The following is a 23,959-nucleotide window of genomic DNA, read 5'->3' on the forward strand; positions in this document are numbered from 1 at the left end:
CGTAAAATACAAACAAGTTTATTTCAACAGTTACATCCTCGACACGGGTTTCAAACCCAAAATATCGAAACACTTCTTCATAACACGTGCCGTCGCCTCCGTTAACAGAATCCTCCCGTGATTCACTTTGACCACGTCTCCCGACGAATCTTTCTCGACGCAGTAACACGAATCGTAGAATTCCGTAAACGTGGTGGCTATTTCGTAAACGTACTCGCACAAGTGGTGCAGACACAAATCTTTCGTGACTTTGATTAGTTCTTCGGGGAACCGCAGCAGGACTTTCGTTAGTTTCCATTCCTTCTCGTGGTCAAGAGAAATCGAGTGGTTGTTAGCCAACTCCTCGATTTTCGCCTCGTCGAAGTTGGCTGTGCGCGCGATCGACTTTATCCTAGTGTAAGCGTACAATAAATACACAGCAGTGTTGCCTTTGTCCTCCAACATCTTGTCAAAACTGAAGACGTACTCGTGGTTACGATTGTGACTCAAATCTGAGTACTTGATGCAACCGTAGGCGACGGATTCTTGGGCACGCTGCAACTCCTCGGGACTCAACACCTCGTCGCGATTTTTCTCCTTGAGTTTGTCGAGGGCGCGTTTTAAACCTTCCTCGAGGAGGTCGATCAAGCGAACGGTGTCCCCAGATCGCGTTTTGAATTTTTTTTTGTCTTCGCCTAAAACCACACCAAATGGGACGTGGTCCACGCGAATTTTATCAGTGAGGAGTCCCGTTCGACGGGCACACTGGAACAAAATCTGGAAATGGGTGGCTTGGCCGGCATCCGTCACGTAGATAATCCAGTCGGCTTTTTCTTCCTGAATGCGTTGTTTTATCGTGGCTAAGTCTGAGGTGTCGTAGGTGTAACCACCGTCAGACTTCACCACAGTGAAAGGTATACTGCTAGCAGTTTTATCCCCCCACATCACCTTCCGACCTTCATCCTCCTCCAAATAACCCCCTTCTTCCAACTCTTTGACGACTTCGAGCATCCGAGTCTGGTAAAAGGATTCACCACGTTCGATTAACTTTATGTCCAACCGGTCGTAAATCACCTGGAATTCTTTACGCGACACGTCGCAGATTAATTGCCACGCTTTTGTGTAGTCAGGGTCGAACGACTGCAATTTAACAACACACGAATACGCCCGTTTTTTAAAATCTTCGTCTTCGTCGAACCGTTTTTTCGACTCTTTGTAAAAACTTTGCAGATCGGAGATGGGGGGCGAACGCTCCAAATAATCAGGAAACTTATCCTGAAGGTGCGCAATCAACATACCGAACTGAGTCCCCCAATCCCCCACATGGTTGATCCTCAAAACATCGTGCCCCAAAAACTCCAACAAGCGACAAATACTTTCCCCGATAATAGTGGACCGTAAATGTCCCACGTGCATCTCCTTCGCGATATTGGGCGACGAAAAATCTACCACGATCCGCGATTTCGTTCCTTCGGGAGCCCTAACCCCGTGCGAGAAAACCGTGGAGAGGTTGCGCAGCCCGAAACTTTTACTCACGTATACGTTAATGAACCCCGGCCCGGCTACTCCCAGTTTCTCGATTACCTCATGTGGGGCGACGTTTTCGAGAATTTTGTTCGCGACGTCGCGAGGAGTGATCTTTTTGCCCAACTGTTTGTAAATGTTGGCGATTTGCATGGCGGAGTTGCACTGGTAGTCGCCGAACTTTGGGTTGTTACCTAGGGTGATGACAACTGGCGGGTCTGTGATGTCCGGACAAGCTGATGCAATCGCCTGGCTGAACACCTCAGCCAGGATTTCCTGGATGTTTTGCATCCTGGTTGAGTCCCGTGGAGCTGGGGATGAATGGCTCAGGTTCGAAATCGCCTGGAATTGGGTGTTATTCACGTTTTGGTTACATTGTGACTTACTCTTTGCAAGATGGTGAGGCGGTGTTTGAGCTTCGTGTTTTCGGTGAAGAGTGTTTGCAAGTCGGGGTCGAGCGATGCGTCGACGGTTTTACTCTTGATGTTTTGTTGTAGTTGCAGGATTTGTTGTTTCAGGAGCGCGATTTGCTCCTCCTGCGAAAGGGCAATATGTGTGAGGAACTTAACCTAGTTTGGGTGGACTTACGGCATTCGTGGCCTCTTTGTTGTAAAAGTTGACCGTTTCGGTGGTGACACTCATTTTGGGGCGGTTTTTCGGCGACAGTTGCGTAATGTTACGCAAAAATACTGTTGTTTCACGTGTAAGGCTATGAATTTTCAAAAAATGGCCGCGGGGCTACTGTTGGCACGAAAGTTCCTAGACGTCACCAGACGCGCCAATTTTAAATTTTAATAGATAGAGCGTTATTCTGACTACGCCCAACTTGGAGATAATGCAAGGTGCAATAAATGAATAAGTCCACATTAAATGCATTTTATTTTCTTTTATAATAGTAAACATTTTACAGAGTTTTACTGGTAAGTTAAGATGTGGATATGCTAAGCACATGAAAATTAGTACCTCACACTTCTTCTCATGTTTAACACAAAATCAGTCAGCTAGAGATTCTGTACCTCACAGAACTTCGAAACAATACCGAGTTACAGTTTCAGATAATACTGATAAATAAACGATGTGCTTTATATATCACAAGTATGGACAAAACTAAATAATGATCATCCACCTTACATGTTTGGAATTATTTACAGTAGCTACAATTCGATCAAATTGAATAAATTGCACAGATAGAAAATTGTTTATTTACGACGATGACTGAAATCAAATTTGCATAGTTCAGAAGCTTGTTTACACTAGTAAATAATATAAAAATAACAATTATTAGGCTTTTAGTACCTATCAATCTAACATTTGTACACTTCCACTTAATAATTTACAGACAGTTGTTTTTCTATATTCACACACTTTCACTGGGCGTCCGTAAACACTACGTCCTTTTGCGTACAGGTCACCTGTGATTCGATCCTTCATTCATATCATACAAAACTTGTGCTATCGTCCTCGACGACTCTACGTTGCTAAGGGCTACATTCGCTAGATGAGGCTCATAGTGCTTTAAGTACCTTTAAAAACCACCAATCAGACCGCGCCTCGCTCCCCGCCGTACTCACCTTCTACAATTACTGCTGTAAATTACGAGATTCCTAAGTATTAGAGACGCTGTCAACCTTATGCTCTTCGTCACGGGGCCCTCATTGTCATCCTAAAACACCACCCAATCAAAACACCGTCCCCTCCACTTCCGAAACAACAAAAAAATCATGCAAATGGAGTACCATAGGCAAACATAACCTAACAAAATAAACAAATCCAAAACTACTCAAGCGCACGCACAAACACCTCACCTGCTCCACCACAGCGGGCCCAGGTCTGGGCGGCGGCGCAGACACACTCGGTGTGCCTTGCTTTACCGTAGCTTTCTGCGATTTACAAAACAATTGTCACCCATCGCCATTTTGTTGACACCAACGCATCACAAAAATTAAATATACTCACTTGCAACTCCTTGGGGTTGACGAACTCCAGGGCGTGTCGCTTGATGGCGTGCAGGGCGGCGTCGGGGGCGTAGCCCGGGTGCGTCGACGGTGCGGGCGGCGGCGGCTCCACTTTGCCCCCTTGCGACACCTGCTTCCGCCGCGTCAGACTCTGTTTCATAACCTAACAAAAACAACGTTATAGTCGGTTTAGCGAACAGATGGAGTGACCACTCACCTCCGTGTTGCAGTGTTTATCATGAAGATGTGTCATCAAAGAGAACCTTTTTCTCTTCATATTATCACAACGGTCCCATTGACAGACGATCTCTTCACTACCTTTAGGAACGTGCGCTTCGCAGACGTGCAAATACACCTGGTTGGCCGATTTGAACTTCGTGTCACTATGGAATGCACCAATGAAAATAGAGTCACCCTCGGCGACGAATCACTTACACGTTACAATCCCCCCACTCGCAAACGAAAGGAGTGGTTAAATCCCTCACGATCTTCGGCCGCACTTCCTCCTTTTTTTCCACGACTCCGTTGCTCGCCGTTTGCGTGACAGCCGTGGTTTTGATGACGGAACTCGCCGGAATGATGTTATTCGTTACCGTAGAGCTCTGTAATACCGGCCGGTGCACTTGCGTCACCACCACTTGTTGACCTTGCGGTAGTACGACCTTTTGGTGGTGCGTCGTCGACGACGGCTGCTGCTGAAGAATTATAATCGTCTTGGTACCGCTCCCTTGTTGCTGCGCCGTCTGCGCCACCAACACGGTCTGGGGTTGCCCGTGGACGACGGCCGTCTGCGGCTGCGCCACCATGTACGTCGGTTGGGCCCCACTGGTCTGCAGCAGGTACTGCCCCGGTTGCGTGGTACTCGCTACCAGTTGAACCTGCCCTTGCAGCCCCTGTGACAGCAAAATCTGCCCCGGGTTCTGCTGCAGCACCATCTGCGGCCTCGCTTGACCGGCGTTTTGTACTATCACGGGCTGACCGGTTTGGGTCTTCGGCTGCGACACTATAATCTGACGAGGCTGAGTCAGCAAAACCTGGCAAAATTCGACAATCACCATTTTCCCTCGTATGATCGACACCTACCTGTTGGTTGTTGTCCATGATGAGCTGTTGGACGGGGGCGGGCGGCGCCACGGGCGCTTGTTCGACAGGAGGTGGCGGCGCGGGCGCCACCGCCTCCTGCAGCAGCTGCTCCTCGTCTTCCCCTTCTAGGATGTCGGCCGCGATGTCGGCGAACAGTTTCGCTGCCGCCGTCGACACCGTCGCCGTGCCCTCGTCGCCGTTCGAACTCGACACAGAATCGGGGGCGGGCGAGTCCGCCCCCGCCGATCCGTTCACGTTCACTTTGGCCTTCTTCGGTTCGCTTTCGACAATCTCGTCGCTCGCGGGCCGCTTCAACGTCTTCTTTTCGTCTTCGTGGTTGTCCGTTTCGCGGCTAAGGGCCTTCTCGATGTGGTTCTCAACCAAGTCTAAGCGCAACTCTTTGCCGAGGGTGCCGTTCATCATCGGCGGCGGAGTCTTCTCGACCTTTTTCTCGAGCAGGTCGGCCAATCTGCGGACAAAAAATGAACAACATGAAAAGATGCGGGGTTTTGCAGCCGCGCAACTATCCCAGGTGTCTGCAAAATGGCGGAAAACAAAAAATCCTAAAAATCCATAAAATCTAGAATATTCATTGAAAAATCCAAAAATATCAAACATTAAAAAAAATAATAATAATTCAAGAAATGTAACTCAAAAAAGCGAAAAAACTACAAAATAATCCAAAAATAAAAAAAAAATCCAAAAAATTGAAAAACCCAAGAACACACAAAATCTAATTCTTAAAATTAAAAAATCAGAAAACAAAAAACACAGAAAATTAAAAAATAAAAAATACCCAAAAAACGCAAGAAACTGAAGAATACCATAACTCCAAAAATACTATAAACAATTGAATAAAACCAAAATTTCAAAAATTCTAGAATACGATAAAAAAAATAAAAAGTAAAAAAATTCGAAAATCAAAGATTCAAACGATCCGAAAAATCGAGAAATTCTAAAAATATAAAAAAAAAAACCAAATACATATTCCAAAAACTCATAAAATCGAAGAAACTCAAAAGATCCTATCTCAATTGTGATGATTTTTTTTAATTGTCGAGAGTCAAAGGAGCGGAATTTAATTGCAAAATCCTTATCATTTTTCTACAAGAAATTACCATATAAGACATGTTTTTGAGTATCCTGTTATTCAAAGAATACTATGTATATTAAGAAAGAATTAAAGCCAAAGATTAACCCACCCACAGCTGCTGTGATCTAAATAGTAATGAAGTTTTCATTCGTTGGTAGACCTAGGGGGGCAGCCTAATTGCAAAAATCCATATTTCCTTAAAAAAAATTACCATTTTAAACGTGTTTTTTGAGTTTCTAAGAATAAAAAAAAATCATTACAATTGAGACGGGGTGCGTGGGCGGGGTTTATATTTTGCCATTTTTTCTTAATGTACATAGTATTTTTTGAACAACATGATACTCAAAAACATGTTTTTAACTTCTTGTAAAGAAATAAGTATTTTGCATTTAAACTCCGCCCCTTGATTCACGGCGAATAAAAAAAAAATCATCACAATTGAGATAGGGCGGGTGGGCGGGCCTTACCTTTTGCCTTTTTATTTTAATGTATGTAGATTTATTTTCACAACATGAAACTTAAAACATGCTTAAAATGGAAAATTTGTATAAGGAAATATCGATTTTGCAATTAGGCTTCGCCCCATAATTGCAAAAATTCATATTTCCTGGTAAAAATTTACCATTTTAACCATGTTTTCAGTTACTTGTTGTGAAAAAATGGCTATGAATATTACGAAAAAAAAAAAAAAAATGCAAAATATAAGCCCCGCCCACTCACCCTATCACAATTCTGATGATTTTTTTATTCGTCGTAAGCTGAGGGGCGGAGCCTAATTGCAAAATCGATACTTTCCTACAAAAATTTACCATTTTAAACATGTTTTACCTTTCTTGTTGTGAAAAGAAGAATTTCTAATTGAAATGAAATTAAATGTGGTCATGGGCGAGAGAAATTTTAACTAAAAGTTTTATTACTAGTTATTTTGATAATGAATTTAGTTGCTAAACGTATCAAAAGAACCAATCATTATAACTCCACGAAGATGTGAAAAGGATTTTTTTTACTATTTTTCCCAGATTCCTCAGTTGATTGTTAAGAGCGTAGCGCCATTTTCCCAACACCCGCTATTTTTAAATTAATTTAATTTTAATTTAACACTAATAACTGCACGAAATACCTACCTCAAAGGTTTGTTCTTCAGTATCTCCCCGCCCACCTTCACCGAGTCCTTCGAATTGCTGTCCTCGTTCAACGGATTATCTAGATTAGGAATTCCATTCAACAGCCCTTCGAAACTCGTGAGGGAGTTATCCCCGTCTTCCGTCGACGAGATGCCCCCGATCCCTATAGTCCCCATCCCCGAACTCGAGGCCAACGAATTGTTACCGGTGGAGTCGCTGTCTTCGTTGTCTATCCTCGACGTCTTCTTCGCGTTGTTGCTCAAAGGGGCGAGCGGGGGTGGCGGCTGAGGCGGCTCTTTCTTCCCTTTCAGCATGTTGGTGAACTGGGTGGTCGACGAGACCGACGGGTCGCCGACTTCCCCGTCGGTAAACAACTGCCTAGCGCCGTTCAAACGGGACGCTTTTGTGTCGTTTTTCGTGGGGGTTTTGTTGGCGTCTGCGGTCTGCTGCGCGAGGAGTTTCTGCTGACGGGCGACCACCTGTAGAAGACGGGCTCATTCAAAGTCGAAAAGGGGCATCACCAAAGGTAGGATTTGCCTTTGTGATCCCGCTGAGAGTGACAACGCACTAATAAAAAACCGTATCGCTTGGAAATAGAAGTGTACATAATTGCACAAACCGGGTACCGCCTCGTCGTAAATAACAATTAAAAAAATTATTAACTACGAAACAGTAAGCATTTACGTTTATATTAGTAACAAAAAGTATAAAACACATGATTAAAACTGTTAGTAGTTTATTATACAACGACAAAAACATGCGATTGACGCAATTGAAAATCGCGTGCGAAAAATTTACAAAAACGTTTATGATCATCGCTTGGAAAGAAAGGAGAATATAGGGTCGGACCGTAGCTAAGTTGATTAGTGTGTTACCTGAGCTACATTTTGGCAGTCTGTTGCAGTCCTCATGCTCACTGTAGTCATGCAATCGTTTACCTTTGTGGCCAGTAAGCTTTTGATGAGGGACGTGTTGCTCTGACCTGCCTGATTATCTTTGCTTGAACCGGCTGTCGCCTGTCCCGAGGAGTTGCTGCCTAGTAAAGCTTGGCTCAAGTGAGGGTGCGCCATAACCTTAACACACAACACGAAAAGTCAACCCAAGCTACCACTTCACACCAAAATCAAAAGGGACGATCCGCGCAGTCCGGCTCCGAGCCCCCAAATCCCCACTTCTCGACACATCGGATTTCGTGGCTCGGAGCCTCACCAAGCGTTCGGCGCTCGAGGCTGCCGCTGCAGCCTCGAACGCCGCCCGCCGCCCCACAAACCCAAACTAATGCCTCTCATTGTTAGGGGAAGGTTAGAAAATTAAAGGAAGAAGAGCGGTAGAATGAAATGAAAAGTACGTCCGACAGACAGATCCCGTTCCGCCATTTTTTTTTCCGAAATGTCAAAAAAATCAATTACCTGACTTTTCATATCGCCTTTACTAGTGGGCGGCGTAGCATTGGCGTCCCTCTGTTTCGGGGGAGCACTCAGCTGCGCCTTGAGGATGGGTGAGGCAGGAGAGACGGGTGGGTTATTCGTGTCGTTGGAAGAATTACTATTGTCAGCCATGACCGTCAAACTAGATGCCGTTTGTGAGCTTGTTGTTGTCACATTTGATGGCTGCTTAGTTCGTCTGTTTGGTCCTTTACTGGGTGGTGTGGGCTGTGGTGGTGTGACGGGATTGGATGCCGGTTGGATATTAATAATGAGAGGTTGTGCTCGCACCTTTATGCCTTCGTAATACTGTGGCTCGTTCGCACTGGACGGCTTCATCGGGTTCGGGCCCACCGTCCCACCAAATACTGACCTGGAAGCGGAAACGCCGGGTTATTGGGACGGAGTCGCTGCTTGGCGGTGACGGCGCCACTGGGGGCGTCGGAGGCACCTCACACCATTTAAATGTGCTTAGGAGGCCATTTTAACACGTATTTCTAGGTTATCGAGCTCAGCTTTAACGCATTATATAAGTGGTGACCTGACCACTTCACTGACTTATTTCATCTACTGTAAAATGGGAAAATTCTGATTTGACAAGCGGTAGAAAATAAGATTTAAAACAAAGTAGGAGTGGCCCCACCCACCCATGCCTCTTCCGTTTTGATTACTCATTTTACTGGTTCTTAGACGAATGTTGGATTGTAAATTGACAAATAACAGAATCTAGGACCACTTTTTTTTTTTTAATAAAATTTTGTTTTTAGTTCAAAAACGACTCCTATCGTCAACGTTTACATTGAAGTACAAAAAAATTATATAATATAAAGCAGACACAATGAGATACAATTGTAGACACCACCCCTCTTCGTAATGGAATGACTTATTAAGGTGGAGTTTGTGCGAGTGGGAGGAGCATCCGTAATATTGAGTTTTACATATAATTCTCACGTCTGGTAAATTTATTTAACACCAGCTTAACAATTTTTAAGTACTTTGTAATGATCTATTTTCTCACCAACGATTTAGCAGATTTGTCTAAGATTCTAATAAAATGATAATGTTGTTATTAATTATCAATATTAACAGTAGTCATTAGAAACAAGTGTGGGGCGGGTAGGCGGGGATAGTGCTTGCAAAGAAGATTCTGTAGAAAAAAGTTAAAATTAGCTCGGCCCACTTCCTTTCTCCACTTTACTGACTTATTTCATCTACTGTAAAATGGGAATTGAATTCTGATTTGACAGGCGGTAGAAAATACGATTTAAAACAAAGTAAAAGTATCGATCGCCACCCACCCCTCCTCAGTTTTGATAACTATGTTTATTGGCTCTTAAACGAAAGTTTGATTGTAAATAGATGTTAATAGAATCTAGGACCAATTTTAATAAAATTTTGATATTTATTCAAAAACGACTTTGCCGTCAGCGTTTACATTGAAATAATTAAAAAACATATATAGTACACAGTGAGATATAATTGTAAACGCTATTCCTCATCTCCTGGTTAATCAAATTATTTATTAAGGTGGAGCTTGTGTCAGTGGGAGGAGCATCAGTTGTCATTATTAACAACAATAAGAGTAGTCACTAGAAACACGAGGGGGGGGGGGAGCTATTGCGAGCTTATAAGACTCTGTAAAAAAAAAACTAACCTTAGCTCCGCCCATCCCCTTTCATTATTTCACGGACTTACTTTATTGACTATATTCTATTAAATAGAAATTGAATTCTGATTTGACAAACGGTAAAATTTAAGATAGAAAACAATATCAAAAATCTTAATTTCAACAATGAATGACTTAATGTTAAAGCGAAGTTTCAACGACGTTAGCCATGAACTGCCTGCCATCTTCCAGGCGTCCTCTAGTGAGTGTTAATCATACTAACATCACCAATCTTATTCATTCCTATTTAACAAAATACGAACAAAACAAACCAATAAAAGTGAAGCTAAGAATCATTAATGTGCCGTTTTAACTAAAATGAGAACTGTCAAATTACAAACTAAACTAGAACTTCTAGGGTACATTACCTACCTCAAAATGGTACCAATATACAAAATAAAATTTCAAAACAAGCATTTCTAAAATTAGAATTAGAACTAAAGATCAATTCTAGAACGAATTATGATTATAACAGTATCATTATTCATTTTCTCCGTACGTAAGTATTTCGTACAAAACTGCCTCCACGCCGTCACCGCGCTCAACAACCAAACTCACCGTACGCATCTAGGAAAATGCAGTGGCGATATCACCCCCCTTCTCCCTATCTTCGAACACGAATTTAAGTAGTGTTTGTACAACTCCTGGTTATCCACCTTTCCGTTGGCACATGGCTCGTACGTCGCCCTCAACCACGCCAAAGCGAACTGCTCGTTTTCGTGTATTGCCTGCTGATGCGCGTGCTGCTGCTGAATGAGCTGCTGTGGAGTCATGGTCTGGGCTTGCGTCGTCACCGTCGTCGTAACTAAAGGAGAAAAACAGTCAGAGAGCACGCCGATAGACACATTCTTGAAAACAAAACGATCTTCGGAGAAATTAAATGCCGCAGGTTGCCAGCTAATCTTAAAAAAAATCACTTTTTCGCTTACCGGTGGCTGAGGAACTCGGCGATATGCTCAACAGTCTCTGCGGTGCGATCTGCACCGCCCTCACCGGTGTCGTCTGCACCAGCGACGTCTTTACGGCCGCCGCCATCGTCGACAGCACCGTGCTCGTCGTCGTCGTGGTCATCGTCGCGATGCTCGTCGTGCACGTGCTCGTCGTGGTCGCCGGCGTCGTCGTCTGTTGGGCCGTCGTCGCCGGCGTCGTGCTCGCGCCTCCCGGCAGCGTCTCCACCAGCTTCATCCCGATGCACGCTTTCGGTCCGTAACTCTTACCCTCCACCGTGACCAGCGACACCAGCGTGTCCACCACCCCGTGATTGCACACGATCAAGTTACACGAGCGCTCGCCGAGCGACGAGAGCGAGTACAAGCACTCCAGCGTGTAAATGAGTAACATCACGTCGTGAATAGTCAAAAAGGAACAAACTTTCTCGTAGACGTCGAGTTCCAGGTGGCGCAGCAGCGTGTCTTCGTTGGCCTCGTTCTGGCTGAGCTTGTTGAGCACCTCCAGCGAGGATATGCACAGCGCGCGATCCTCGCTCTTCAGTCCCTTGATGACGATCTTGAGCAGGATCGCCGCCAGTCGGTCGGTGGGGTAATCCTTGACGAGGAAGTCCATCGCGATGTTGCCGAGCATGTCCAGGCCGAGGTTCTTGAGGTAGCCCCATCGCGAGGACGAGCAGAGAAGGAGGAACCGGAGGAACGTCTTGTTCTGGAGGAGGATCGACACGTTCTCTTCGATGAAGCTGAGATTTCTTAGGATTGTCGTCACCTGGAGCACGCGCTGTCCGACGTACTCCTGGGTGCCGAGGCCGCGGCCGAGACAGAACAGTTCGCGGTCACTGGGGGTTAGTTTGAAACGTTTTTTGGTCGACGAGGAGTCTGTCGTTTCGGTTTCGTCACATTCGCACTCAGAGTCACTGCTTGCGCACCAGAGAGAGTTCGTGCTGGGCGACGGAGGTGATTCGAAGGATTCGGTTTTGACGGTGAGGGGGGCTTTTTCGTCCGTGAGATCCAGGAATTCTTTTGATTCGAGTATGTCCGACCAGAAGGTGTGGATCGGCTGCTTCCGGATGGTGGAGTAACAGTGGATGAAGAGGTGGCGGAGAGAGCCTAAAACGTATAATTTCAGTAACGCAAAAACAAAATTTGTCTCCAATAGCAACCAAGTCAATGTCGCAACTAATCAGTACGGCATTGATTTTTTTAAGTGTTTTATAAGGCCATTATCGCCCCTTGTTTACATATAGATTTCGCTGCGTCGTGTTTTCATTTTTAGTACAGAAGGACTAGAAGAAGGGCAGACTGTTTATTTAGAAGTCACCAACCTTGGATAACAATAGTGTTGTTATTAATCGGTTCACTGAAAAGCGATAACGATGTGGTTTGAGCATGGTAGGCTGATATAGGTCAGTGGTTGTCAATATTTGTAGGTACGCTGGTGCGTGTTCGTTCTTACGGTTTGTAAATACACCCAAGTTTCCTTTGTGTACAATTAGTTATGTGATACGTTTTAAAAGAGTAAAATAATTAACTTATGCAAATAAACGTACAGTGTGTAGGTTTAATGTACAGATAACCATATAGTGGTAGGTAGTAACAAAATGGTGGAAAACCACATTCAAAGAAAATAATTTGTTCACAATTTATTATATGTATATGTAATTTGAAAACCGTCATGATGCAGAAGTAAATTACAATACAAACAATTGACGTAATAGAATAAATAAGCGTCTTATTAATTTTATTTTTACTACTAGTACTCTGCCGAGTTTCAGGTTTTTGTTGCTTTTGCGATTGTTTGCTGTAAAAAATTGAGCATATCTTAACTCTGAAATCCTCCAGTAAACGAAGCATAAAAAAAATTATTAATACGACATAACAAGAACAAATAATTAATAAAAATTTGAAGTAATTTTAAACGTTTTGTATCAAACACGGTTCTTTTATTTTTGTGCAACTCAACCAGTTAATTGTTTTTACCCCTTTCAAGACATTTGTTTCTTTTTTGGTCTGTCGGTTTCAGTCAAATTGACAACTTTTTGCAATTTCCTGTTGTTTTTCTATTTCATCAATATCGACCTTGTCCTTTTAAATAATGTTTCTCTTCGCTTTTTATTTAATCTTATTGCAAAACTAAAAAAAATCCTAAACAATTAATACATTATCAAAAAAGAACACTTTTCATTCATTTTTCTCGATATTTTATTACTCCGACAGTACCAAAAATTGGTCTCCTGTTTCCGTCTGTCTGTTTTTTGTCTGTATCGATGTCGCAGATAATTTCCGAAACTATTGGACCAATCATGTAAAACGCTAAGCAAAATTGAGCTACCAGTATAAAAAAATTGTTTTTTTCGACAAATTTCCCCCGTCCTTGAAGTAACGCTCTATAATAAATCCCGCATTTTTAAAAAATCATAAAGTTTGGTTTTACGATTTTTGTTTTGCGATAACCTCTATACAGTAACTCCGAAATCTCGAAAATCGGAAAAGCCGAAAATCAAAAATCGAGAAACCAAAAAGTTGGAAAATCAAAAAATGGAAATGTAATATGTTCCCAAAATTTTCTGAAAAAATGGAGTGAGTCGTTCCTGATTTAATCAATAAAATAAATTGGCGCAACCATTAATTTTTTGGGGGTCACCTGTATAAGCATTTCTAAAAAATACATATGCAATGATAAATCATAAGTATAGACTTATCATATTTTAGATGGAATTCATTAGGCAAAAATTTTTTAAATTCGAATATCGAAAACTCGAAAAATAAAAAAAATTGGAGAAGTCTAAAAAAACTGAAGAAAGGAAAATTCGAGCAATCAAAAATTTGAAAACAAGACTTGAAAAATTGAAAAATCGGGAAATCGAAAAAGAAATAAACTGAAAATATCGAAAATATTGAAAATTCGATTAATCAAAGATTCTCAAAAATGGAAAAATTGAGAAATCTAAATTAAAATAATTGAAAACTCGAACATCTAAAAATCTAAAATTTGAAACATTGAAAAATCGGGAAATCGAAAAAGAAACAAATTTAAAATTCGAATACCGAAAAATCGTTTGATTAATCAAATGCATATTCGAAAAACCGAAAATTCGAAAATCTACACATCGAAAATCCGAAAAATAAAAAAATTTGAAAACAAGATTTCGGAAAAGCGAAAATTCCAAGAATCGAAATTTAGAAAAACAAAATATCGAAATTCGAATGATCGAAAAAGAAAAAATTGAACACTCTAAAAACTGAAGAATGGAAAATTCGAAAAATCGAAACAAATTGGCAATTCGACTATCGAAAAATCGAACATTCGAATAATGAAATAACCGAAAAACCGAAAATTCGAAAATACAAAAATCGAAAAACTGAAAAATCAAAAATTCGGAAAAAGAGATTTCGTCAAATCGAGAATTCTAGAAAATGGAGAAATTAAAAAAATCGGGAATTTCGAATCAAATACACATTCGAAAAATAGGGAAATTGAAAAGGGGAAAAATAAAATATGTAATTGAAAATTCGAAATGCGAAAAATGAACATTCTAAAATCGAAAAACCGAAAATCGGAAATTCGAAAAACAAATGTAATAAATACAATTTTGAATTTTTTGTTTCCAAAAATCTGGACTTCTAGGGTAAAAAGTCAACATGGATTCATAAATCACACATACAGAGCATGTAATTCTGTAAAATTTAAGGAACATTTTATTCGACAAAATTGTAAAATGACGTAAAACAAGATTTCAGAACATTCGGTTTTGCAGTTTCAACGTTAAATTGGAAAACATAATTTTGTTTTTTTTTTCCTCGAAAATCTGGATGCCTAGTGTAAGAGCTAAATACGGAGTCATAAGCCATAAGTGCAGGAGTATTTTAGTTTACAAAATTTGACAACAATTGCTTCGGAGATTATCTGTCTAATAAAAATCCGGACAGACAACCGACAGACAGACACGGAGATCTATTTTTTCGTACTTTAGATATCATGAAACGTCGAGCTTACGCTTACGCTCTTAAAGTAAAAATCCTGGCCCCACTTAATTTAAATTTTGAAATGCAAAAACACACCTCATTTTGAGTAAACTCTAAAACCCCAAACACGCCGCCCACAACCTCGCCAAAAATTCGTGTTTCGCTAAATCGGCGCGTCACTTTAACAAAAAGTAATTTCCTGCGCCAATTTTAGTACCAATCCTAAATCACCGCCTATAATTAAATCCCACCTCGAAATCCGCACTTCGGCGGCGCGTTCTCCTCCCGCGCCGATACTTACTATGACTGAAAACACCTGCATGTGCCAGAAGATAATCAATGATCCTCGGATGCTTGTCCAGTTTGAGCGTGTGCTTTCCGTCGTTCGAGAGCAGCGTGCACACGTTTATGGCGAAGTCCTGTTCGTTCGGTAGCGGCGATATCAGCGATAAGGCCAACCTGTCGTAGTCAGACGGTTTGTACAGGTTCGTCGACAAATGGTTGTACTCCCTATTAGCATCTGAAACCCACAAACAAGCCAAAAATCAATCGACTTTCCACGACGTCAACCAATCATCATAAATCAACAAAAAAAATCAATACGGACGCGGTCAGTCTGCGCGCATTCCGATATAATATCACCATATTTTCTCTCGCACAGTTGCACAAATGCAGCGCGCGAGAGAGGAGAGGAGAAAAAAAAACAACACAAACCGACACGAAACAAGGATCGTTTATCTCCCTCGAATCAATATTTCACCTGCACGTAAAAATGCGCAACATATCCACGTCGAGGCGTGTTCGCGGAGAAAGTCGGCTACTTTTATGAAAAAATTTTCGGGCTCCGGAATTCCCGGAAAAATCGCCGGCTCGGAATCGATACGCCGGCCGGCTGCTGCCGATAGATCCCTACCTCAAGTTATACCGCGAGTACAGGGGCGGGCTTGAGTTGTAGTAGTATCTAGTTGCCGACTATAATTAACGCTCTATACTATATAACTACTTCGTCACAGTATGCAACTAAGTAAACTCGATAATAATTACTCCGTTAATTACACGTCGACCGACGAGTTCCGCTGGCATAGTAACAAATTAAAAAATGTATATTCTAAATACTGTACTGCGCTGAAGAAAATAAAGTGCAAACTTCCTTGGCGACTGATTTTCAAAAATGTAAAGGCACCATTCCACGGTACGCGGTGCGGCACACGGCACGTTGTGTTTGGCGCTTTTCTAACACTATTTTAAGAGCACTAAAATCTGTTTTATCGTTTTGCATTACGCGACGACTTTTTTATTACAAATGAGGACAATTAGCTCGTTGCGTAACCGATCTAACCTGGAAACTACGTCGAATTATTGAGTTTTGCAATTTTTTCCTGGTTTCTGTTCGTTTATGTACCGCCATGTTTATTTAATTTTTAATACAAGATTATTGCCCAACCCATGTACCCACCCATATGTTACTCTGCGTATTTATTAAGGTGCAATATTTACGACTGCTCGTTACTTTAATAACAAATATAATAATAAATGACGTTATGTTGTATTACGGATCTAGAGAAAACGATAATTTATTGTGCACTCTCAAATCTTTCATTTGGAAAATTTAACTCAAACATATGCTAAGAAAAAAATTACATACATATATAAATGACAAACTTCGTGTAGATGTACAAAAGTCAATAGAACGGTTTTAGTAATCTCCATGTCAACGCCCATAAGTATAATAATCCTGTATGTTTCATATATCACTCAGGGACTAGTAAGAAAATTTTCTGATGAAAACCCAAAAATTACCTACAATGTTTATACCAGAGGTATTATGTAAAACCTCTATGAAAACCGAAACAAATTTTATTTTTGTAAAGTGTTTCTCTACGTAAAGATAAACCTTCATATCCAAAGCGACAGGAGAATTGGTCCAAAATTATTTACAGGCGTTTCTTTGCCCCTGAAGTATATTTCAAGAATTCCGGTAAAAAAAATCAACAAAAAAAGCGATTGAAAAAAAACTAAAAGCCACAAAAACCAACAGAGAAAAACGCTTTCACAAAAGAATATATAAACCATGACAAATAAAAAGGTCACCAAAAAGGTTCACGAAAAAATGCAACAAAACCTAAAAAAGTAGCCTAAAAAAAAAAAACGACCAAAGAGAAATTTGAAAAAAAGGGACAGAAAATTAAAAAAAAAAAAACCAACAAAAAGAAATGAAGACGAAATAGGGACGAAATAGGGACAAAAACGCGACCAAAAAAAGACGCCAAACACGGAAAAAAATCTTCAAAAACGAGATTAAAAAAAGCCACATAAAAGAGCCCATTAATGCTCCAAAAAAACGCCAATAAAGGGCTATAAAAAAAGGGGAACAAAGAATGGGACAAAAAGTGGCAAAAACAATTGAGAAAAAACACGCCTAAAAGGTAAGAAATGTCTAAAAAAAATCGACAAAAAACAAGGCGTCAAAATATACAAAAATATAACAAAAAATAACACCAAAGAAAGGCTCCCAAAAGGACAAAAAGCAACCAAAAGGCAATTTTAAAAGAATGGGATAGAAAACGTGAAAAAAATAACATAAAAAAAAAAAATGTTTCAAAGAGTTTAGACAGTACTTCTCTCGCTGTCGGGAACGTGACGACTGCAAGCCTATTATGTCTTTTTTCGTATTACATTTTTGTAATTCTTGATTTAATCAATAAAATTAATTGACTCAGTCATTAAATTTTTTCGGACACCTGTATAAGCAAATCTAAAAAATATGTATTAATGCAGTGATAAATCGCAAGTATAGACTCATCATTATTTACACATTTAAGCATTTTTTCAGAAAAATTTTGCGGTGGCGTCATCAAATTTTTAGGGAGGATGAGCAAATACATTTTGATCAAAATTTTACCATGCTTATGACAAATTTAAAACATCTTAAAGATTTCAAATCATTCGGTTTTGTAGTTCTTGATTAAATCGGTGAAATAAATCCACACTTTCATTAATTTTTTTTTTGAGTCACCCTGTACATGCAGATCCAAAAAATATGAGTGGAATGATAAATCACAACCACAGACTCATCATATTTTGTACATTTTAGACAGGATTTATTCCGCAAATTTTTGAGCTGACGTCATCATTTTTTTGGAGGGGATAAGTAAATATATTTTGATTAAAAATTTGCCATGCTTGTCATAACTGTAAAGCATCTGCAAGATTTCAAAGCATTCGGTTTTGCAGATTCAAAATTAAATTGCAAAATGTTGTTTCATTTTTTTGATTTTTTTTCCAAAAATCTGGACGTTTCGGGTAAAAACTCTATTCGGAGTCCTAAACTACATGTGTAGGACTATGTTATTTTATACAATTTGAACCCCATTTACTATGTACAATTTTGAACAGACGTCATCGCTTTAGTGGTGGGGATGATTCGACAAATTTCGGTTAGCGTTTTACCATCTACATGATATTCCTAATATAAATACAAAATTTCGCAACAATCGGTCCAGTACTTTCGGAGATTATTTGCTTAATAAAAATGCGGGACGGCAGATAGACGGATAGACAGACGGAAACGGGAGACCTATTTCTTCGTCCTTTAGGGGTCATGAAAGGCCGAGAAAACGTAAAGTAGAGAATCGGCCGACGGACTCGATTGCAATACATACTTCCTTTGCTTACGCTCGGGAAGTAAAAACACAAAAAGGAGCCAAAAAATTGCCATAAGAAAAAGCTGACAAAAAAAGGAGGATACAAAAAAACGAGAAAGGAAAATGCAAAAAAGTGCCCAAAAAATATTTTGAAGTTAAATAGTAAAATGTTTTACAAATTTGATTTTTGGTCCAAAAATGAATACGTCAAAGGCAAAAACAAAGGTCGATTCATAAACTGCAGTTGTTGGTTAATTTATAAATTTAAATAGGATTTATTTTGCAAGTTGTTTGTTTTGTTGAGCTGACCTGACTTGACCTAACCTGACTTGGCCGGAACTGACTTGATCCAACCAGAGACTTTTTCTGTCTCAAATAATATTATATTTTTTCTACGGTTTATACATAATTAATTTGTGGTGATTTTACCATAATAGCTTGCTACTTTTTGTACCAAATCTATTTTTGTTTGCCATAATTCTTTATGAATAATATTAACAGAAAATTTTCATTTTTGAAAAAGTTATCTAAAAATTCTTAAAAAATTCAGGGGCGTAGAACTCGACGCGCTGATTACAAAAATATAGCGTCATGGGTAAATATTTTCAAAATATTCGGTGTCAATGAGAATTTTTTGAAATTTCTAAAAATTTCAATACACCAATGGGCGATTCTGAAAAAACGGTTGGAGTTATCGAAGAAGTGACTTCTACGGCCCGAAATCTACAAGAAAACATTTTCAGTTAAATTACGAAAATCGTCGAAAATGGGTCTAATTTGCATACATTGTCGAAATTTTCATTTTTGAAATTTTCAAAAAATTCAGGGATTTGTAAAAATCAATACCTCAATTATTAAAGGAAATTTCAGAACACGGTTTTCAACACTGTTTTCAGCTTACAAAACTCCAGAAATAACGCCAGAATTTTTGTTGTGATATGTTTAAAGTATATTTTTAATATTTTTATATTATGTTGTATATTGTGATGATGTCGATGTTATATACAAGTATTTGTATTTATTTTCTGTACCTACATGATAAAGGAGAACAATCGCTCCGTTTAATAAATAAATTATAAAAAATTAACTATAAATTAAGAAAATATATAAATTACAGATATATCGTCGATTTTTTTGATAGAAACAATACACAGTAAAAAAAAAAGCTTGCGTCGTAGAAGTTGCTAACTTTTATTTTTACTATAGGTATCTCAGTCCCAACAAATAAAGTCACAAATTAACCAAAATTTCCATAAATAACCCAAATATTGATTTTTTACAATGCGTGATGCAAAAATTTCAACAAAATTAAAAAAAAAACTATATATGATAATAAATTGTTTAAAAAAAAAACCGCCCTCGCAGTTATGTAGCGGCAGTTATGTAGCGACAGTTATGGATAATAAAATTTTGTAACAATAATTGGTGTTAATAATGGAGATCGTCAAACGTAGCGACTTCTCTTACCTCGTGCTCATTTGAAAAAGCCATCAAGTTGGCCCTACTTTTTTGAAAGAAGAAAATATAACGGAAAACGCATGTGTTTTATTAATCCATACTGTTGTGTATAACTGACCTTTACGATTGGCAGCTGTGATCGATTAAATTTTAGTCCCTCCCACACACCCTCTTTTTTTCTTAAGAGAGTACCTCATTTGCCAAAATCAGTTTTATCTTAGCAATTACAAAAATATAGCCACGGACAAATATTTTCGAAATCTTCGGTTTGAAATTCGAATTTTTTGAAATTTCTAAAAATTTCGGTATTATATACAATGTGCGATTCTGGAAAAACGGTTGGAGTTATCACAGAAACGAAACCGAAAATGACTTCTGAGGCCAGAAATCTACAAGAAAATAAATTTAGTTAAATTTCGAAAATAGGTCGAAATTTGAATAAGGAATTTTTTTGTTTTAATTTCGATAGTTATGAGACCTTTTCCCTAGTGTCTATAAGTTTCCTATACACGTTTTAATGCCTCTGTCTTAGACACAGTCACGTCATAGGTCAGTTACTATGTAGATACTACTTTCACATTTTTCTTCAATAAAGAACTAGGGTCCCTTATTCAATTCATCCTGAATACAACCGGTACAAAACACACGCATCGTGGTCAAACTCCCCGCCTCAATCATCAAGCATCACCGCCTTCCAGCCTCCACATTCCCGCCGTACACACGCACATTTCAACCCATCGATAATCCTGACGTTGCGCACGTTCCGCGCTAATTTACGCTCTCGCATCTTAATTCTTCCCATCCACTCTATTTATAATCGCGCCGCGTTACCGCCCGTAGTACGCATAGGGGCCTGCTCCCCCCAGTCCCTCCCTGCCCGTTTCGGCTGTTCCGCCGCCTCTATCGATCACACACGCCACATTCGCGCCTGTGTATCCTCCGATTAGATTTGTCATCGCGCAAGCACCTACCTTTTTGCGCAATCACAACAAGCGACGATCGCATTGTTGATCCATAATTTGTCACGGCGGCGAACGCAACACGTGACGCCACCACAGGGAGGGGGGCGGCGCGGAAAATTACCGCACGCAACGGAAGCCCGGAATCAGCGGCCACACGTGCTCCCGACGCCGCCGCCGGAGACGAATTCGCCGCTCGGCGAGAGTTTCGCGGAATTCGGAATTGGATATTTTTATGGCATTCCTCGGCCTCGTGGTGGAGAATAAATTCGGTTTGGACGGAATACAAATATTACGAATGGTTGGGATCGCGGCTGGGTTGTGCATTACGCGGAAAGATAATAATAACCGTTAGGTGAGGGAGAGCGTATGGCGGTGGAAGGCGGCTGCCAACGGGAGGTGGCCTTGGGAATTTCTAATATTTTGCATATTTTCAAAGATATTTCGCTTTCGGTTTGAACTGTGAACTTTGGATTGTCGACGACTGGAACGAATTTATGCAAAAAGAGGCGTCTTTTGAACAAAAAAACTGCGAAAGCGGACACGGTTTACAGAAACAAGTACTCACGAGAGAGTTTCGTGAATTAATTTTAGCACTCATAAATCTCCTTGATGTTTATTTCCAACAATAAGAGAACTATTTTTGAAAAAAAAAAAAAAAAAAAGAAAAGTGCGACGGGAAACGTATTCCCGTCCTTTTCATTCAACCAGTTTCCATCTTATTACAGCAGTCGATGTTTTTAAGTTTTCCTTAGTAACAATAATAGCCGACAATAAGTCGTCCTCGTTAAAAATTTTGTCAAGGTTAATTGCATTTTCTATCTCGGACATTACATCACCAAAGGTTGTCGATTTGTCAAATAAAAAATCGTGTCCGAGTCCAAGTGGCAGTGACATTATTATTTTTAAAAAGCGGCAAATTAACTTTTCAAAAAGGTTAATTAATGCTCTCAAGCGCTGCATTTCTTTATTCTTATATAATTAAACGAAACGCTTGAGAAACAACAAATTACAAATGCTTTCTTCATTGTGCGTTTTTGTTGACGTAAACGCACAATTACGTTTGGTTCTCACAACTGTTTAAAAATTGGTCGGGATATTTAAGACACAACAGAAAAACCAGAAAAAACTAATTAATTATTTCCATTCAGGTTTTCACAGTCTATTCTTGGAGCTTGAAACAGTTGAAGATCGATTTTTTTACTAAAAGCACATCTGTTGCAAAAATAGCGTCCGTAGACCACGCGGGAAGTACTTTCCGAATGCGTGTTTTCGTAGGAACTCGGGGGGCTTCGTGCCGTAACTTACTCGTTGGTAAAGCGGTTATTCTAGACGAGACAAAGGTCTTATCGTAAATTAATAAAATTAAACAGATTGAAATTTCAAAGATATAATGCGTCAACGTAATCACAGGCCTCGCAGTTTTGACGCAATCTTTAAAGTTCGTAACACCGAGGGGTCGAATCGCTTATGATAAGATAAAAAAATTATCAACTTTTGTTGTTGCAAAAATATATTTTTATTATTTTTTAATTCCGAAAAGAATAATGACAATGCATTCATTATTTGATATGGTGATATATTCTGAAAAATAAAGGCAATAAAGGAAACGTCCGGAATGCTATGTATATGCATATAAAAGAACGAAAAGAGGCGACAAACAATCTTAAAAAAATGACGACTTGTTTACAATGACACTACTACTGTGACCTCGTGAAATTTTATCTGACAATAAAGATATTAAAAAAATTATAATAAAGAGAAACGTTAATAAAAATTGAATTTGCAAAACAAAGAAAAATAACAAAGCAACAGTAGATTTCACAACCAAGATTTTTTTAGTCAAATACGAGTTGGTTTGGTGCCACGCTGAAATACGAGATTTTAGTTGCAATGTACAAAAATAACGTTCTTAGTATACATAGATAATTTTCAAACTGATCGTGTAAAAAACAGACATTTCAAAATGAAAATATCACAGTATTTTGATTACCTAGAATTTTTTAAATTCTTTCATTAGCCTTGTAAAAATAACGCACCTGGATTCTCGTAAATTCCTTAAAAAAAAAACACGAATATTATTTCAAATTAATTATAAAACAAAACATGACGGGCCTCCAAGATTTTTCAATTTTTTCAAAAAGAGAGCGCCAAGAGCATCTAAGTCTTCCTAAAGCAAAACACCGGATTTCTCCAAGACTATTTCAAAAACAAAACTCCAGGGTTTCCTTCCAAAGTAAAAGTCTGGAATTCCCGAAAATTTTTTCAAACATAAAACACCAAGTTTTCCAAAAATTGTTCAAATTTGTTCTAAAACAAAACACCGGGACACCAAGATTTTTCCAAATTCTTCTGAAAACCAAACATGAGCCCCAAGATTTTTTATTTTTTAAGAAAGCTCCAATAGCGTCAACTCTTTGTAAAACAAAAGCCCAGATTCCGTCAAGATTTTTCCAAAAACGAAATTCCAAGATCTCCAAGATTTTTTCAAATTGCTTTAAAAACAGAAGACCGAAAGCCAAACAAATTTTTTCAAATTCTTGTAAAAATAAAACCCCAAGGCCCCTAAAACATTTTTAAAACTTTCAAAAATAAAGCACCAATTGTTCTAAAACAAAACACGCGAGACTTACAAGATTGTTTCAAATTCTCCCCAAAACAAATACCACGAACACCAAGATTTTTTCATATCCTTTTGAAAACCAAAGATGAGCCCCAAGATTTTTCAAATTTTGTTTGCAAAAAAAAAAAAAAAACACCAAGAGAGCTTATTTTTTCAATATTTCTTTAGATCTTATCATTTAACATTGAAAAATCGAAAAATTTTCAGAGCCAATAAGAATGAATGATGAAAACGCAATACGGGTGGGTGGGAGGGGCAGCTTTTCACGTTGTTTTAAATCTAAGATTCTACCGCTTGTTATAATAGAATTCAATTCACATTTTACAGTAAATAAAGTAAGTCAGTGAAATGGGGACAAGAAGTGGGCAGAGCTGAGTTTCGGTTTTTCAAAAAAAGAGTTTTATAAGCAAGCAGTAGCTCCGCCCACCGACCCCCTCTTCATTCAAATGGAAAAATTAAAAGATTAAAAAAAAATTGAAGACACGAAAAACTGAAAAATTTTTGTGAAAACTGC

The 23,959-nt window shown here is 39.3% G+C and overlaps 2 protein-coding genes across 9 annotated transcripts in view; both read right to left on the reverse strand.

The window, feature by feature from the left end:
• Positions 1-2: 2 nt before the first annotated feature.
• Positions 3-2,257, reverse strand: LOC135140835 (arginine--tRNA ligase, cytoplasmic). Its single transcript, XM_064071536.1, has 3 exons — positions 2,092-2,257; positions 1,890-2,039; positions 3-1,845 (listed from the first exon to the last, which is right to left on the reverse strand). The coding sequence occupies exons 1-3, from the start codon at positions 2,143-2,145 to the stop codon at positions 31-33; spliced, it is 2,019 nt and encodes a 672-aa protein (XP_063927606.1). The 5' UTR covers positions 2,146-2,257; the 3' UTR covers positions 3-30.
• Positions 2,258-2,363: 106 nt separating this feature from the next.
• Positions 2,364-23,959, reverse strand: part of Bap170 (Brahma associated protein 170kD) — a 45,054-nt gene continuing 23,458 nt past the window's right edge. The window contains exons 5-17 of one of the 8 annotated variants that reach the window (XM_064071837.1): positions 15,063-15,281; positions 10,778-11,905; positions 10,407-10,653; positions 8,168-8,555; positions 7,634-7,831; positions 6,759-7,237; positions 4,542-5,010; positions 3,894-4,468; positions 3,676-3,841; positions 3,460-3,621; positions 3,309-3,383; positions 3,075-3,166; positions 2,364-3,026 (exon numbers count right to left, since the gene is read on the reverse strand). In XM_064071837.1, coding sequence (XP_063927907.1) covers positions 2,912-3,026; positions 3,075-3,166; positions 3,309-3,383; positions 3,460-3,621; positions 3,676-3,841; positions 3,894-4,468; positions 4,542-5,010; positions 6,759-7,237; positions 7,634-7,831; positions 8,168-8,555; positions 10,407-10,653; positions 10,778-11,905; positions 15,063-15,281 — 4,313 coding nt within the window. In that variant the 3' untranslated portion in view covers positions 2,364-2,911. Of the gene's footprint in view, positions 3,027-3,074; positions 3,167-3,194; positions 3,256-3,308; positions 3,384-3,459; positions 3,622-3,675; positions 3,842-3,893; positions 4,493-4,541; positions 5,011-6,758; positions 7,238-7,633; positions 7,832-8,167; positions 8,556-10,406; positions 10,654-10,777; positions 11,906-15,062; positions 15,282-23,959 lie in introns of those variants that run through there. The other 7 variants (XM_064071838.1, XM_064071836.1, XM_064071835.1 and 4 more) reach the window with 7 other exon arrangements.

Source organism: Zophobas morio, unplaced genomic scaffold (assembly GCF_036711695.1).
Source record: "Zophobas morio isolate AGI-343-1 ecotype UQ-CSIRO unplaced genomic scaffold, CSIRO_AGI_Zmor_V1 ptg000041l, whole genome shotgun sequence".
Classification (NCBI taxonomy): Eukaryota; Metazoa; Arthropoda; class Insecta; order Coleoptera; family Tenebrionidae; genus Zophobas; species Zophobas morio.

Bases quoted from the DNA above. Each gene is read 5' to 3' on its own strand.
- LOC135140835 (XM_064071536.1), bottom strand. From the start codon at position 2,145: ATGAGTGTCACCACCGAAACGGTCAACTTTTACAACAAAGAGGCCACG. The intron at 2,040-2,091 runs GTAAGTCCACCC...GCCCTTTCGCAG, and splicing joins ACAAAGAGGCCACGAATGCC to GAGGAGCAAATCGCGCTCCT. The intron at 1,846-1,889 runs GTAAGTCACAAT...ACCCAATTCCAG, and splicing joins GCCTCACCATCTTGCAAAGA to GCGATTTCGAACCTGAGCCA.